This window comes from Syngnathus acus, chromosome 2 (genome assembly GCF_901709675.1).
Source record: "Syngnathus acus chromosome 2, fSynAcu1.2, whole genome shotgun sequence".
In the NCBI taxonomy this organism is placed as follows: Eukaryota; Metazoa; Chordata; class Actinopteri; order Syngnathiformes; family Syngnathidae; genus Syngnathus; species Syngnathus acus.
In genome coordinates this window covers 15,686,667-15,700,658 of record NC_051088.1, presented here as the reverse complement: position 1 = coordinate 15,700,658, position 13,992 = coordinate 15,686,667, and the positions used below count along the sequence as shown (strand labels likewise).

At 43.9% G+C, this 13,992-nt stretch overlaps 1 protein-coding gene across 1 annotated transcript; it reads right to left on the bottom strand.

Annotated features, from left to right (window-relative positions):
- Positions 1–260: 260 nt before the first annotated feature.
- Positions 261–13,777, bottom strand: slc6a8 (solute carrier family 6 member 8). Its single transcript, XM_037278769.1, has 13 exons — positions 13,348–13,777; positions 8,693–8,824; positions 8,185–8,452; positions 7,235–7,367; positions 4,803–4,937; positions 4,416–4,519; positions 4,213–4,337; positions 3,517–3,629; positions 3,306–3,443; positions 3,125–3,227; positions 2,766–2,866; positions 2,426–2,596; positions 261–2,333 (listed from the first exon to the last, which is right to left on the bottom strand). Exons 1-13 carry the CDS (start codon positions 13,661–13,663, stop codon positions 2,199–2,201), a joined length of 1,974 nt encoding a protein of 657 aa, XP_037134664.1. The 5' UTR covers positions 13,664–13,777; the 3' UTR covers positions 261–2,198.
- Between the last annotated feature and the right edge of the window lie 215 nt (positions 13,778–13,992).

The following is a 13,992-nucleotide window of genomic DNA, read 5'->3' as shown; positions in this document are numbered from 1 at the left end:
AGAAAGCACTGTTTTAGCCCCCCTCCCCCTTGGATCTTGTGCCTCAAAGTGCTGACTTGAAGCAGCCAAGTCATTTATATTTGGCTCCGTCATCCACCTTGTTGATGACTGCGGCGCCACATTGGGAAAGAAAGTGACACTCCGGTGTCAACATTCACCTCTCTTGTGGTTAGCACGTCTGCCTCACGCAAATACACAAATACCGATGAGATGCAAAAGATTCCCAGCAATTGGATACATTTGAAATAAGATCCAGAATGTTCATCAGTTATGCATTTTGAAGTTTATTATTTTGGTTAAACACAAAGATAATGGCTTTGCTTTTATGATAGACTATAGATGTCAGGATGTTTTCTTTTGAGAGGCAAAAGTTGGAGGAATTGTACAATTTTAAACTAAACAATGGCACTTACTGATGCACTTACTCATCCAAGTAATGATATCAATATTTCCTCATATCAATGACATAGACAAAAATCTAAAATTCAGGAAATTTTTTAAATAATAAAAAAAATACTGAATTGAATAGTGTTTCCAATCTCTAGAAAGATACTCTGCCCTGTGAGAAACTGTAAAGTGTTCTATTTCTGCCCTGATGTTAACTGGTGACCAGTTTATTTGTCTAAAGTGGACTCCCTGTATTTGTGGGGGGTATGGCCCTTGTCTGGCAAGCCAGAACCAATGCTGTACCAATCGCAGGTATGGTATTGGGTCCGGCTTGCCAGTTTCATAGGGACCAGGATGACCCACAACTAACAAACATGTTCACAATTGTGGGCCATTGAAATGCATTGTGTGTGCGTGTGTTGGGGGGGGGGGGGGTGATTCACAGTAACAGAAATCCAAAACCGATATATATATATATATATATATATATATACACACACGCACACATGTGCAATAGTGTTTGATGAGTTTTTCATTTTTGTGGTTAATCCCCCTGTTAAATAATACACCTGTTTTTAAGAAAATAACATAAAAAGCCGTATTTGTTATGGCTGAATCATTGTAATCTATAAATATTGCTTTTTATTGAGTTAATGATATCTAATGTTAATTGGGACTTTTTCCCGGTTTTGACACTAAAGGGTAATTAGCACGCCCTAGCAGCATTATTGCTGTTCCTGACATCCAGGAGGGTTAAACACCACTTACTGCCAGTCACATTTCACAGTAAAACGACAAACATTATTTACAATTTTTTCACATTTTCTTACGTACCTACGGATTTCAAGTCTTTTTGCTTTAAGCTCCATGCCGCTTGCTGGTCGTGTGACTTGCGTGATGTGTAAAACGTTCAAAGAAAATCACTGACAATTGTAAAAGCAAAAGGCGACAGGAAGCATCAGGGGCGGTGGCTCGGGTGATTGGCACGTCGCCTGAATGTCAGAGGTGCCAAATCCATGTCAAGAAAGTAAAAACCCTGTGACAGTTTGGCTTTAGCCACAATTGCTTTTAATCAACCTGCAGTTAACCCAGCCGGCAGGCAAACAGCTTCCGGGAATTCGTTTCCCTAAAGCCAAACCGTGGCAGGGTTATTACTTCCTGGGCCTGGATTTGACATCTTTGTTGGAAGAAGATCCTACATCACCCATATTTGGTATGTTTTCTGATTTTGGTGATTATAATTTACAAAAATGGACACACGCGCATACACACTTATAATCAAACACAAAGTTTAGCGGTCTGAACGTTAGGGTGGAAAAGTAAAAGTGCCATGATGTTTGCATCCAAATAGAAATAATTCGATAATAGTTGTAAAAATATTACACTAATTGCAACACTATTATTTTGTGGATGGGCATGGTATTATGTGTCTCATTTAAACCAACAACAACAAAATCCCTTTAGTCCTTGTTAAAGCCTACAGTAGGCCTACTGCCCCAAAATACTCATAACATACTGCATTAAAAGTAGACATACTTCTTACTTGCGTCAACAAAATAAAAGTTCACTGATTGGCTGGTGAACAACAAATTGCATTAAGACAGCAGTGTAAGGCAACGCACACGACCACTCTTTCGTCTTCCTCTGCTGGTATATTCTTTTTGGGCTGCCGGGGGTGCGGGCGGAGTGGGCGGCACCCGGTCCTGGCTTTGGTGCCAGACCTGATGCTTCACAGTGGTTTTAATTTGGCGGATCGGATAGGAAGACGAGTGTGATAAAGTGCGAGTGAGCGAGCAGGCTGACTTTCGGGGTCACATGACGCTCTCGAAGATGATGACTTTGTTCTCGTCACTGGCGGGCGACAGCGAGTTGAGCGGTTTGACGTCTGGTGCCATGTACTCCAGGTGGTGGCTCCCCCACACTGGGCTGGTCAGATGAGCCCAGCGCTGCAAACACAAAACAGGGAGTCAGGGATAACGACAAAATAATACATTACAATGAATTGTCCCTCCCAAACATGCTGGTTGTGAACTCTGACCTGTGCAAAGGAGCCTTTGGCGCGGAGCAGTTTGTAGACCAGACTGACCGGGATGCACAACATGGATGAGAGTGCCAGACACCAGCCGATCACTTCGCCCCACCACGGGTATACGTACGTGTTGTTGTACGTCAGCGCCTTGTAGTTGACCAGATGGAACAGGAAGATGCCCTGCAAGCCACACACTTGTCATTCATCCACGTTTTCCTTATCAATCTATCAATGCAGATATTATTCGGCCCGTTGACATCCAGCTTGCACAGTTCTGTCAAAACCATTCAAATTTCAAACTGTTTCCAAACGCCCACATTCTCGATGAAATTCCTAAATGAGGACGTACCATGCACACACATGGCGTGATGAAGGACCAGCACCATTTCATCCAAGGCAGTGGCCTGTAGCCGATCATACGCGCCACGTCGTCCATGAAGCGGTCGGCGCCTGCCATGACACGACGACGACATTGTGAGAAGCAGCACCACCGGCATATAAAAGTGCGCATGAGTAGCGTGTTCTTTCTTTGGGTAGACATTGCTCTGGTAGAATTGGGCGTTTGCGTCGTTGTGGGACGCGAGTAGACTAGTCACAGCCAATCTGTGCCGTGTGCATCAAAATCCGGGAGGTCGCCGCTATGAAGCTAATATGCTTGTGACTTCACAGTGTCTTTATATGTATGTAATGATGCATGATTGCTCGCACCGTAGACCCAGGCCACCACAATGCATTCCCAGAAGGCCTGCCACAAGAGTGTCATCCCACTGGCCGAGTAGTAGTCAAACAGCTGGAACACGTACATTCCTCCCTGCGGGCGCAACAAAGTCGGCGGCTGAATCCCGGCCCAATGCGGCATGAGGCCAACGTGCCGGCGGCGGCCACCGACCTGCGTCACCATGGAGATGTCGATGATGAAGCACAGGAAGCAGCAGAGGGCGACGGCGAGTTCCCTCTTGTAGCGGTGCTCATATTTACCAGGAAACAGATCCAGAATGCCCGTCACAAAACCTTCAACGCCGACAAACTGAGCACACGCACACAGGACACCGTGAACATCGCACTCTGTGTGTGTCTCTGTGTGTGTGTGTGTGTGTCACCTGACTGTCCAGACCAAGCAGCAGCAGCATGAAGAAGAAGAGCGCGGCCCACAGTGGTGCAACTGGCATCAAACTGACCGCCTTTGGATATGCGATGAATGCCAGTCCAGGACCTGGGGTGGGCAAACACACACACACACACACACACACGCACACACACACACACACACACACACACACACACACACACACACGGACATACACTTTATAAGTAAATGTCACGACTCGTCCCCGGTTGTATTATTATGTGTAGGTTGTCATGGTTTCTGTCCGCGTCTGTGTACTCGCCCCTCCCTTCCTGTGTCTACTCACAACCTATGTACTATTCACAGTCACCTGCCTCTCGTTACCTGTCGCGTATTTAAGTCCTGTGTGCGTGTCACACCCTTTTCGGATTATTTCTTGCCTCACGTTTCTTGTCTCATGTCTCTGTCAGTTCTGTTTTTGTTTGCCAGCCCTGTCGGTCAGTCCCGTTGATTTGTTAGGCCGTTAAGTTATGTTAGTTTGCCGGTTCTGTTGGTTTGTCCCCTTATCCTGCCGTCCAACTACCTTTTCCCTCAACAAACCCTGGTCCAAGCTGCATTTGGTCGCCCTGCTCCATTCCGATCCGTGACAGTGAATGGAAATTGTCTGCCTCATAAAACCTCAAACTTTGGTTAAGTTAGCCCCACAAGGTCCGAGCCAAATCGAGGTCACCTGACTCGGCGACCTGCGAAATGTCCACGTTCTGCTCAGCCGCCATGAAGCCCAGGATGGAGAAGACCACAAAGCCAGCAAAAAAGCTGGTCCCGCTGTTGATCAGTGCCAGCACAAAGGCGTCTCTGGAGGCGGTAAAACACAAAACGCTGAGCGAGCTTCTCCCATTTTATGGTTCCTCCACCCGACCACGGTGCACGTACTTGTAGCAGTCATTGTTGAAGCGGTTGTAGCTACCCAGAGCTGTCAGTGCTCCCAGACCGATGGCGTAGGAGAAGAACACCTGCGTGCCGGCATCGATCCATACCTGCGAGATTCACGTCTCAAAGTTGATCTCTCATGTGGAAGTTGACCATCTACAGTAACCCCCTTCACATTTTCATACATGCATAAGAAATTTCCCTCAGGGCTCCAACTTCCTTGGGGACTGGATCATTCTCTTGCCAATTGAACTTAATTGAGGAAGCTTAATTGTAGTGCAGAAACGGCCAATCCACGCAATGAAATGAGGTGTCTCTGTGTTCACAGTCAAGCCTGAAATGAATCCCACCCCAAGGGTATGTCTCTGATCTCAGTGAGGCTCCACTGACCTGAGCCTCCTCCAGCTTGGACCAGTCAGGTTTGATGTAGTACATGATGCCGTCGTACGCTCCGGGCAGCGTGACTCCGCGGACCAGCAGGATGATCAGCACCACGTATGGGAAGGTGGCTGTGAAGTACACAATCTGAAAAGCATACGTTGAGGAAAACGCAAACGGGTTATTCTCGTTACATATTTGAACATATTTGTGTGCAAATGTGGTGGTCTGAAGTCTTTCAAACTCCCTTTAAACATTGATTCCACTGGCCCGTTTACAAAAATACATGTTTGATTTGAGCTGATTTTCAGGGTAAATAATAAGACTCTTTTTCATTGGTTAAATCTGACCGGAATAGTGCGTGAGGTTTAATAAGTAGCTCATGTGGCTTCATCCTTTGACTTTTTTTCATCAACATTTATTTTTACTGCTCTCATTCTTTGCGTGTGTGTGTTGTGTGTGTGTGTGTGTGTGTGTGTGTGTGTGTGTGTGTATGTGCGCCTCAGAGTCACCTTGAGCACCTCATATCATTTTGCACCACCCACTAAACGGAATGTTTGTATTGAGAGCCAAGCTCCGTGAGAGTCCACAAGTACACACGCACACACGCACGCACGCACGCACAGACACGCACACATGCATAGAGTGCATAAAGTTGTTATCAGAGGACTGTATTACTCACTTGATGTTCTAGATTTGGGCTGGTTCATTGGCCATTGTGACCTACTTCACACATTTCAAAAGACTCACTATTTTTGCCGCATTCATGTTAACGATGATTTTATGTTGGTAAAATTGCATTTATTGTTCCTGTGCATGTTTTATTCAAGCTTGTTTTTAGTCCTTCAATATAATTCTTGGCAATTTTATATCTACCAGTACAAAGAACAATGATTTGATCACAGCATTCATACTACTTGTCGGTTTCAGGGTCACTGGGTACACCTTGAACAATGACAGGACACGCAAGCACTTCGGCAACAGTGTCTCCAACAATGTTTCATTTATTTTCACAAAATAATTGGTTAATTGATATTTTGCAATACAAATTAATATTGGTAATGTCTTATGTTTACATTTGTTTATTTTATTTTATGAAACAATTGTTCAATTTATTCGCTTCATGATATCACAATTCAAATCATCATTTTATTACTAAAAACACTCTTAGTGAATGTTTTTTTATTTTATAAAAATTTGATTTGAATTAAATTAAATATTTTAAAAATGAGAAAGTTGTATTATCTTATTTTAAGAAATACATATACATTAAATGATATTCAATAGTCATATGATACTCAATGTAATCGGTTAATCTATTACAGTGTAAAATGAATAAAAAAAAAAGGTCTACATTTTTATGTTCGTGTTAATTCCATAATTGGTCAGTTACTTTGAATAGAATTATTCACAAAAAACGATTGCGTAACTTTTATAGTTCAGATATAAAACAAAACAAAAAAAGAAAATATCACAAAAAAGTGAAAGATATTTTTGAAAACAGTATTTAAAAAACCTAGTGGGTGGGACATATAAAACCATCTGTGATTAAAATGTTCTCTTGACCAGTGTTATTTTATTAATGCATTCAATTATATTTGTATTGAACTAGATATTTTGCATATCTTACATGCATATTTGAAGATTTTCTTTGAAAATCAAATGAGATGTTTGAATCATGGTTTAAAATGCGGGATTTGATTACTTTGACAGCAAAGCTCTGTCATGACCTTCCTTTCCCTCAATGCAGAGGTCAAAGCTTTATTGTCCTATAGTGGTATGTGATGTCATAGCTAGAATACACGCATCCACACGTCTTCATGTGACGCATTATGTAACATTGGTACACACACACACACACACACGCACGCACGCACACACACACACGTACGCACACAGCGTCTCTCAGTCACGTCCCACTGCAGAATAATGACCCCTCCCCCTTGCACAAAGGACAAATCACAGACTGCCACATCACAGCCTCGCCGTGTCCCGACTCAGGCCTCCGCCCATCATCGTTGCCATGGGAACGCTTAGTCTCCCATGTGACCGCATGCGTGCAGTGTGCACGGTTGTGCAGTCAAATCAAATGCGCACACACATTCGGGGTTGAGTTTGGCTCATTTGGTTTGACAGCTGATCACGTGACCTTTGACCACGTGCACCACAGCACCCCACACACACACATACATGCATGCACATGCCAAAACATGCATGCTGGTTACACACCTACATGCACAAACCTACTCAGACACACGCAGAAACACATGCGCCCACTCACACACACTCGGGCACAATGACACAGACAAGGTCAGTATGAGTTGGGGCCTTATTGTAAGTGAGTGACTCTGCTCTCAACCTCTCTGATGTCGCTGACTGATGATGCGAGCAGTGGGATTCTGCATCATGCGGTATTAGTGCGTTGTCTTGTCGGCGTGTTTTACCTTTCCGGTAGATTTAACGCCTTTCCACACACAGAAGTAGATGAGCAGCCACACGGCCATCAGGCACAACAACAACTCCCAGTTGATTTGACCTGGATCGTCTAAGCCCGATGAGATGTTCAGAACCTTGTTCCTGTGCGTGCACACACAGACACACACAGGCATACATGTTACGTGACTGAAAGTCATATTACCTGATAGGCCCCATTTTCATTTGCAGAGCGCACCGGTGGAGGTTTTTTTCTTTTCCTATTTTGCTAGACTTTGCACAGGTGGACGTAACAAGTGCATGATTCAGAAAGCGACTCATCACTGCTACCTTTTTATCCATTTTAGATTATGGGGACCCGTTATACATATATGAACGCTACAGCTCAATGCAAATGGGGGGCTTCGTCCCATCATTGTGAAGTGTATCCTTCCGTGGGATGGCCTTCTTTGGCCAGCAGGAGGTTGGCTCACTGGTCCACTTTTATTTACAAGGCTATTCTTGGACTCCTGCCGTCATACATTTGTCACTTAATCACTTGGAGAAGTGTTGACTCTTACACTCAAACAACATGTTGCGAGCAGCTCCGTTAGCCCGGACTGAGTTTGGAAAAAAAGGCTTTTGTCTTTGCCGCCCCTTCTACAAGGAAATTGTTGCAAGAGGACTGGAAATTAGTCATCATTGAATGACTTTAAATCCAGGTTGAGAACATTTGAGACAGCTTCTTTAACATTTAACATGTTTCATCTAATTAAAGTCATTTTAAATTGTGTTCATATTGTAATTTTGTTGTTGTTGACACATGATGTTTTAATGAAGTTGAAACTGTAACTTTTTGATGCCTCTTGGCCAGGAGTCCCTTGCAAAAGAAGTTCATAATCTCAATTTTCTTGGTTAAACCCCCCCCCCCCCCCCCCCCCCCCAAAAAAAAACACAAATAGGCAGTGCTAGCACGACTCACTCCCAGAACTCGATGATGGGTGATCTGGCCTGGCCCACTTGGGCGCAGGTGAGGTTGCTGCCGGCGATGGAGGCGTTGGCGCTGGCGTTGTAGCATTGGTGGAGATTGAAGGCATCCACGCAGGTGTTGGTGTTCCAGGGGTTGTCGCACGTGGACCACGGCAGGTCGGCACTGAACGACTTGACGAGGTAGTATAAACCCCACGCCAGCACCATGATGTAGTAGGTGTTGCAGAAAAACACGATCACCATGGATGCATAGCCCAAACCTGAAAAGAAGTATAGGACAATCCTTTTCAAACTTTCCACACCCACCCTTAATGATTATTATTAAAAAAAAAGTCAAACCCACTTTGATTTATTATGTTCAAATATACTTGAGAAGCTCTGACATTTTTCAACTTTTTTTTTCCTCTACAGAACTTTGTGAGTCCTCTTTGCGGGATGCATTTTTCAATTTCTTGAAGACATAATTAGGACAGGAAATGGTGTGGGGTGGCGTGATCTACCTTTGAATAGCGGCGCGATGTTCCACACATTGATGCTTCCCGCCTTCATGAACTGACCCAGCGAGATCTCCAGGAAGAAGATGGGCACCCCGCCCACAATGACGATCAGCAGGTAAGGGATGAGGAAGACGCCTGACCGGGAACACAGAAGTAGAAATGTTCCGAAACGACCTTGGCAAGTTAACAATTAACCTGCTCTACCTTTTGTCACGTACGCCGCCAATAACGGTTAACTCACGACACTCAACACGCAATATGTATTGTGGGCCAACATACAACACATCATCGTCAGTGTAGTTGGTGTAAGAAAGCTGTTGTCGTTGTTGCCATACTCTGTGATAAAATAAGTTGTGCAAATAGGTGGCATGGTGGTTTTGACTCGACCAACAATCACAGGTTTGAGACCAGCTAATGACAGTAACGAGGAAATGTAAATGGTATTTATTGATATATTTAAAGAGCTCAAGTAAAAGATGACAAATTCAGACAGAAATCCCCACCTTTGAGAAGTTTCATTTGCATGACTACGGCGAAAATGGTTCAAAAGCAAAATGGACACAAAGGCAACACACATGGCCATCATAGAACACAAAAGGACATGTTGTTGATGTTAATGACAAGCTCACATTCAGCGTTCGCGTCGACTGAATCACATCGCACGCACCATTGGCTGAGAGCAGAAAGTGTTAACGTGCTAAGATGCAGCCAATGCTACAGTTAGCAAGATAATCTGGCTAATCCCAGCTAAATCAGTGTGCTAATTGAGTTTTTATTTTTAGAAAACACTTTATTTACAAAAGAAAATTAACAGAAAGACATGGTAACATTACCAAGACAAGCAAACTCCTCCAACAAGGGCAATGACTTACAATTCATCAAGACAACATTGTAATAAAATTATTCAAATTCCCCGTCACTTTATAGAAAAAAAATGATAGGTTCAACCTTGCTTTCATGTTACACTTCTACTGGCCGCAGCATTTGAGTTTGGGCTGGCGTGCAAGTCGCGTCTTTGACTGTCTTTCTTCTTGCATTTGGCCCCTCAAACAAACATCAAATAAAATACCACCTAAGATGTTGATAACATTCTCATTCAACCAGGCCATTGTTTTTTACCAGCTCATGCTAAAGGCCCTATCTGTCACGATCCGTCTCCATTCGTTTCCTTGTTTTAACGTTGCCATGGTTTCAGTTGGCGTCGCCCCTCCCGTCCTGCTCACAATCTATGTAATTGCCGTGACCTGCCTCTCGTTAGCTGTCTTGTATTTAAGTCCTGTCTGCCCCTCACTCCTGTCGGATTGTTTGCGTCTCATGTCATGTTGTTTCTCTAGTTGCTTGTCTGTTCTCGTCTTGTTTTGTCTTTCTGTTCAGTTATTCTCATCCCTAGTCTTTTGAGTTCCTTCAACAAACCCTGGTCCAAGCTGCATTTGGTCGCCCAGCTCCATTTATTTTATGACACTATCCCACTGAGAGGCAAACATTAGAAACATGTCTCAGGTCACAACTAATCACGGCTCAGCTTGAGAAAACTGGTGAGCCGTGATTGATTGTGACCTGAGACCTTGCAACTGCGATGTCATTTTCAGTCGACAGCAAGTGACAAAATGGTAACGGGTGGATTTTGCCTGTTTCATTCAAATCCCACAAATGAAACATTAAAAAGAACACTGTGTTCTGACGAGTTGGACTGCACAGAACATTATTATAAAGAAAATTTGGGGGGTTGACTATCCCTTTTAGCATTTCAACCTTTAATTGATGCACATAAACTAGAAAGGACAGCGCTAGCCTGAGTGTTAGTGAGTAAACCCAACGATTTACCCACTAAATAAGTAAGCGAGCGACTCTGTCAGCCTGACCTATGTGACGAGTCAGTGACACGTGTTTTATCTCTGTGATTTGACACCAATAAGTGGATGATTCACAGAAGCAAACAAATGACTCGATGCATGCAGGTGAACTCTCATCAATGCGATTTGATGTCTACATTGAGCCTCCCTGCCAACAGGTGTCGCCTGTTTTTTGGCAGCGGCACCTGAGGGCCGGCCAATAGGATTAAAGGATTATTGTCAATTGACGCTAAACTGCGACGCACGTGGTGTCAGGAATAACTGCGGCACGCTTGTACACACTGAAAATATCCCACGTCTTTGAACCCCGTAACACGTCGCGGCTCGTCACCGTGGCAACAAACCATCAATAGAAAGGAGCAGGGGGCAGGGCAAGAGACAGGTTACCCTGGCAACCAGACTGATGACTCAGCCAAAAGACTCCTGCATCCTGAAATATCTCCAGAAAGACACACATGCACAACAACCCACAGTTGTGCTCAGAAACACATGCACAAACACAAAACACACATGCAAGGAAGGAAGGAAGGAAGGAAGGAAGGAAGGAATGAGTACTTTGCAAAGGTTCGAGCCACCCACATGCAGAGTGATTGATAAATGGCAGCTAGACCTTCAAGAGAAGTGTGACCTTCAAACTGTGCCAAAGTCAGCAGGAGTGCGGCAATGTACGGCAACTATAGGCTTCGTTCAACTGACCTTCATCTGTGCCACAAGGTCTGTGTCTTTTGTGAGCAAATGATTGATTGCTTTTGGTTGTATTCAATAGCGCAGACGCAGGATACAAAGAGAGCAAATAGCGACCTTCATTTTCATCCCGTGAGAGAAACTGGACCTTTTCCTCCTCAGCCCATCATCACTTGACGTCTTTCTCCCAAACACTGCCACTGAGTCAGCAGATGGATGGCGCGTGCATGTGCCTATGTGTGTTTTTTTACGTGTCTGTTGTGTGTGCACGCGTGTGTGTGTGTGTGTGTGTGTGTGTGTGTGTGTGTGTGTGTGTGTGTGTGTGTGTGTGTGTGTACATGAGAGAATATTAGCATGTGTGCGTGTATGTGTGTGTTTGTGTCTCGGTGTGCACAGGGGCGTAGCCAGACATTTTTCGGTGGGTGATGTGTGGCTAGTTTTTTACTATTTTCTACGATGAAATACTATACTAATATTATGAAATCCACATTCAATGTTACATGAAACAAAAAACTTGTCACATAACAATGTCCAATACACTCATAATCAAGTGAGAACAAATCTAAGTAAGAAAGCAACATTTTGCTGAGCTTCATTTACTCGTTAATTCAAATCAAACGTGAAAATGGCAACAACAACAACAAAAAATCCAGACATCTAAAAGAAGGAGGGTAAGTGAGTGGCCACAGAGGGACAAGGGGTGGCCTGGGTCACCTCTGGCCACCCTGCAGCTCTGTCCCTGTAATGTGCATTGGAGGAGGCCAATAGATCGGTACTACTGACAGCTGACTGTGTTTGTTACGAAAACTGTCAATCAATGCAAATTTACTCCATTTAAAATCCCAAAAACATTCTAAAAATGAATGACCTGCAACATAGGGTAGGACTTAATGATTTTCAATTCATTTAGATCTGAACATGCATGTATGTGAAGATAATCCTAAAAATAAATATTTAAATTGGTCAACATCATAAAATGGGCCATCAAACTGCATGACGCAGAGAGGAATGTCTCACCAGCTTTTTTCAAGTCAAGTTCTACAGGTGAGTAAAGGTGACCTGGGCAATTATTTGCAGCTTAGCTGCGCATACCTCAAAGTTACTGACGTGCATATATGGCAGCTTTTGCAACATATACTGTTAATGGGCATTGTGTCTTTGGCGATTTGGTTGGACGCTTGGATTGCCTTCCACCAGGCTCCTTTCTTTTTATCTATTTTAAAATGGCTTCTCACAGCCATTAGTGTAAGCACAAAATAATGTCCTGATTTTCCGAATGTTACTTCTATTTCTTGCTGATACATTATTGACATTTTTGGGTGGGGTCTTTAGCCTTGGAAAGGACTATTCTGGTATTGTCTGGAAAACTTGATTTCTTCTCTCATTTTATTGTCAATTCTTATTTGGAAAAATATGATTTGGTTGTGGTAACACTATGACTTGCTTTATTGTAAATTCATATTTGGAAAAATACGATTTGATTGTGGTAACATTATGCCATTTGTCAACTTTTTATCTTGGTGAATTTACACTTTATCTTGCTAACTATAAACTTTAATTTAAAAATGACACCCATCATTTGGCTATTTTTTTCTTGTTTTATTACAAATTGCTTATATCTGAAAAATACAACTGTCATATGTCATTTTCTGGGGGGAAAAAACTTGTTTTATTGTGAATATTCTCCTTGTAAAAATAGGATTTCTTTTTGATAATAGATTCAATTTTCTCTTGTTTCATGACAACGTTTTACCTTGGTGAAAAAAAGTGACTCAATGATTTCCATTCATACTTTCCTAAGAATTTTATCATCACAAAATACAACTATTATGGTGTTGTTGTAACATTATCCTTGAAATTTTTGTTTAATTTGTTTGGTTGGTTGTTGTTGCTTTGTTTTCATCCCCCCCCAGCTCTTGAAAAAACAATATTCAGACCTTTTTTGAAAACAACAACAACAACAAAAACCCACTCGTTTTCTTTTTTCATCTGAATTTTTTTTTCCTGGAAATAACGCCATTATACTAAGCTATTGAACCGTTACTTGTTCGCTGTGCGTCGGCATGAAGGTGAAGTGGAGGCGGCGCGAGTGAGGGCTTGAGCGCTCGAGTATTTGCTCACCTCCTCCGTTCTTGTAGCACAGGTAGGGGAACCTCCACACGTTCCCTAAGCCGACTGCGAAGCCCACGCACGACATGATAAAGTCCATCTGTCTGCTCCATGTTTCGCGCTCCTGACGCACCGGCGGCGGCCCCACGATCACGCCACCTTTCTTGCCCTCGGGTCCGAGTCCGGGGCAGTCCGAGCCGGATCCGTCCAGCCCGGCCCCTGCCGCCGCAGCCGCCATCAGCCCACCTCCGAGGTGAGTCCTCCCGGCCTCCTCCGGGGGCAGCAGCGAGCAGGTGGACGGGAGGGGGGGCGCAGTCTGCCTGTCCATCAATCAAAAAGGCGCTCGGACAAAAATATCCAAAAGCTTCTTTCTCTCTCCCTCTCTCCGTCCGTCTTTCTCTCTTTTTCTTTCTCTGTCTCTCCCCTCTTGAATGTCAGCCGTCAATCAAAAGAACATGGAAACGGTCCAAAAGAATCAAACCCAAATAAAACGCCCAAAGTGTTCCGACGTCGACGTTCAGAAACAGTCCACAAAACACTTGAACGTCAGCTTGAAGAATCTCATCGGCGGGCAGACTCAGGGTAGGGAGGGGGTGTGGGTCACCGCCCGACGAGCATGGGGTCGCCGAGTCCTCTTTCCAGTCCAAGCGGGGTGGC

Coding starts and splice junctions, on each gene's coding strand:
- slc6a8 (XM_037278769.1), bottom strand. CDS start 13,663: ATGGACAGGCAGACTGCGCCCCCCCTCCCGTCCACCTGCTCGCTGCTG. Junction 4,520..4,802: donor CCAAGCTGGAGGAGGCTCAG/GTCAGTGGAGCC, acceptor TGAATCTCGCAG/GTATGGATCGATGCCGGCAC. Junction 2,867..3,124: donor TGTGGTGGCCTGGGTCTACG/GTGCGAGCAATC, acceptor GTGTCATGGCAG/GCGCCGACCGCTTCATGGAC.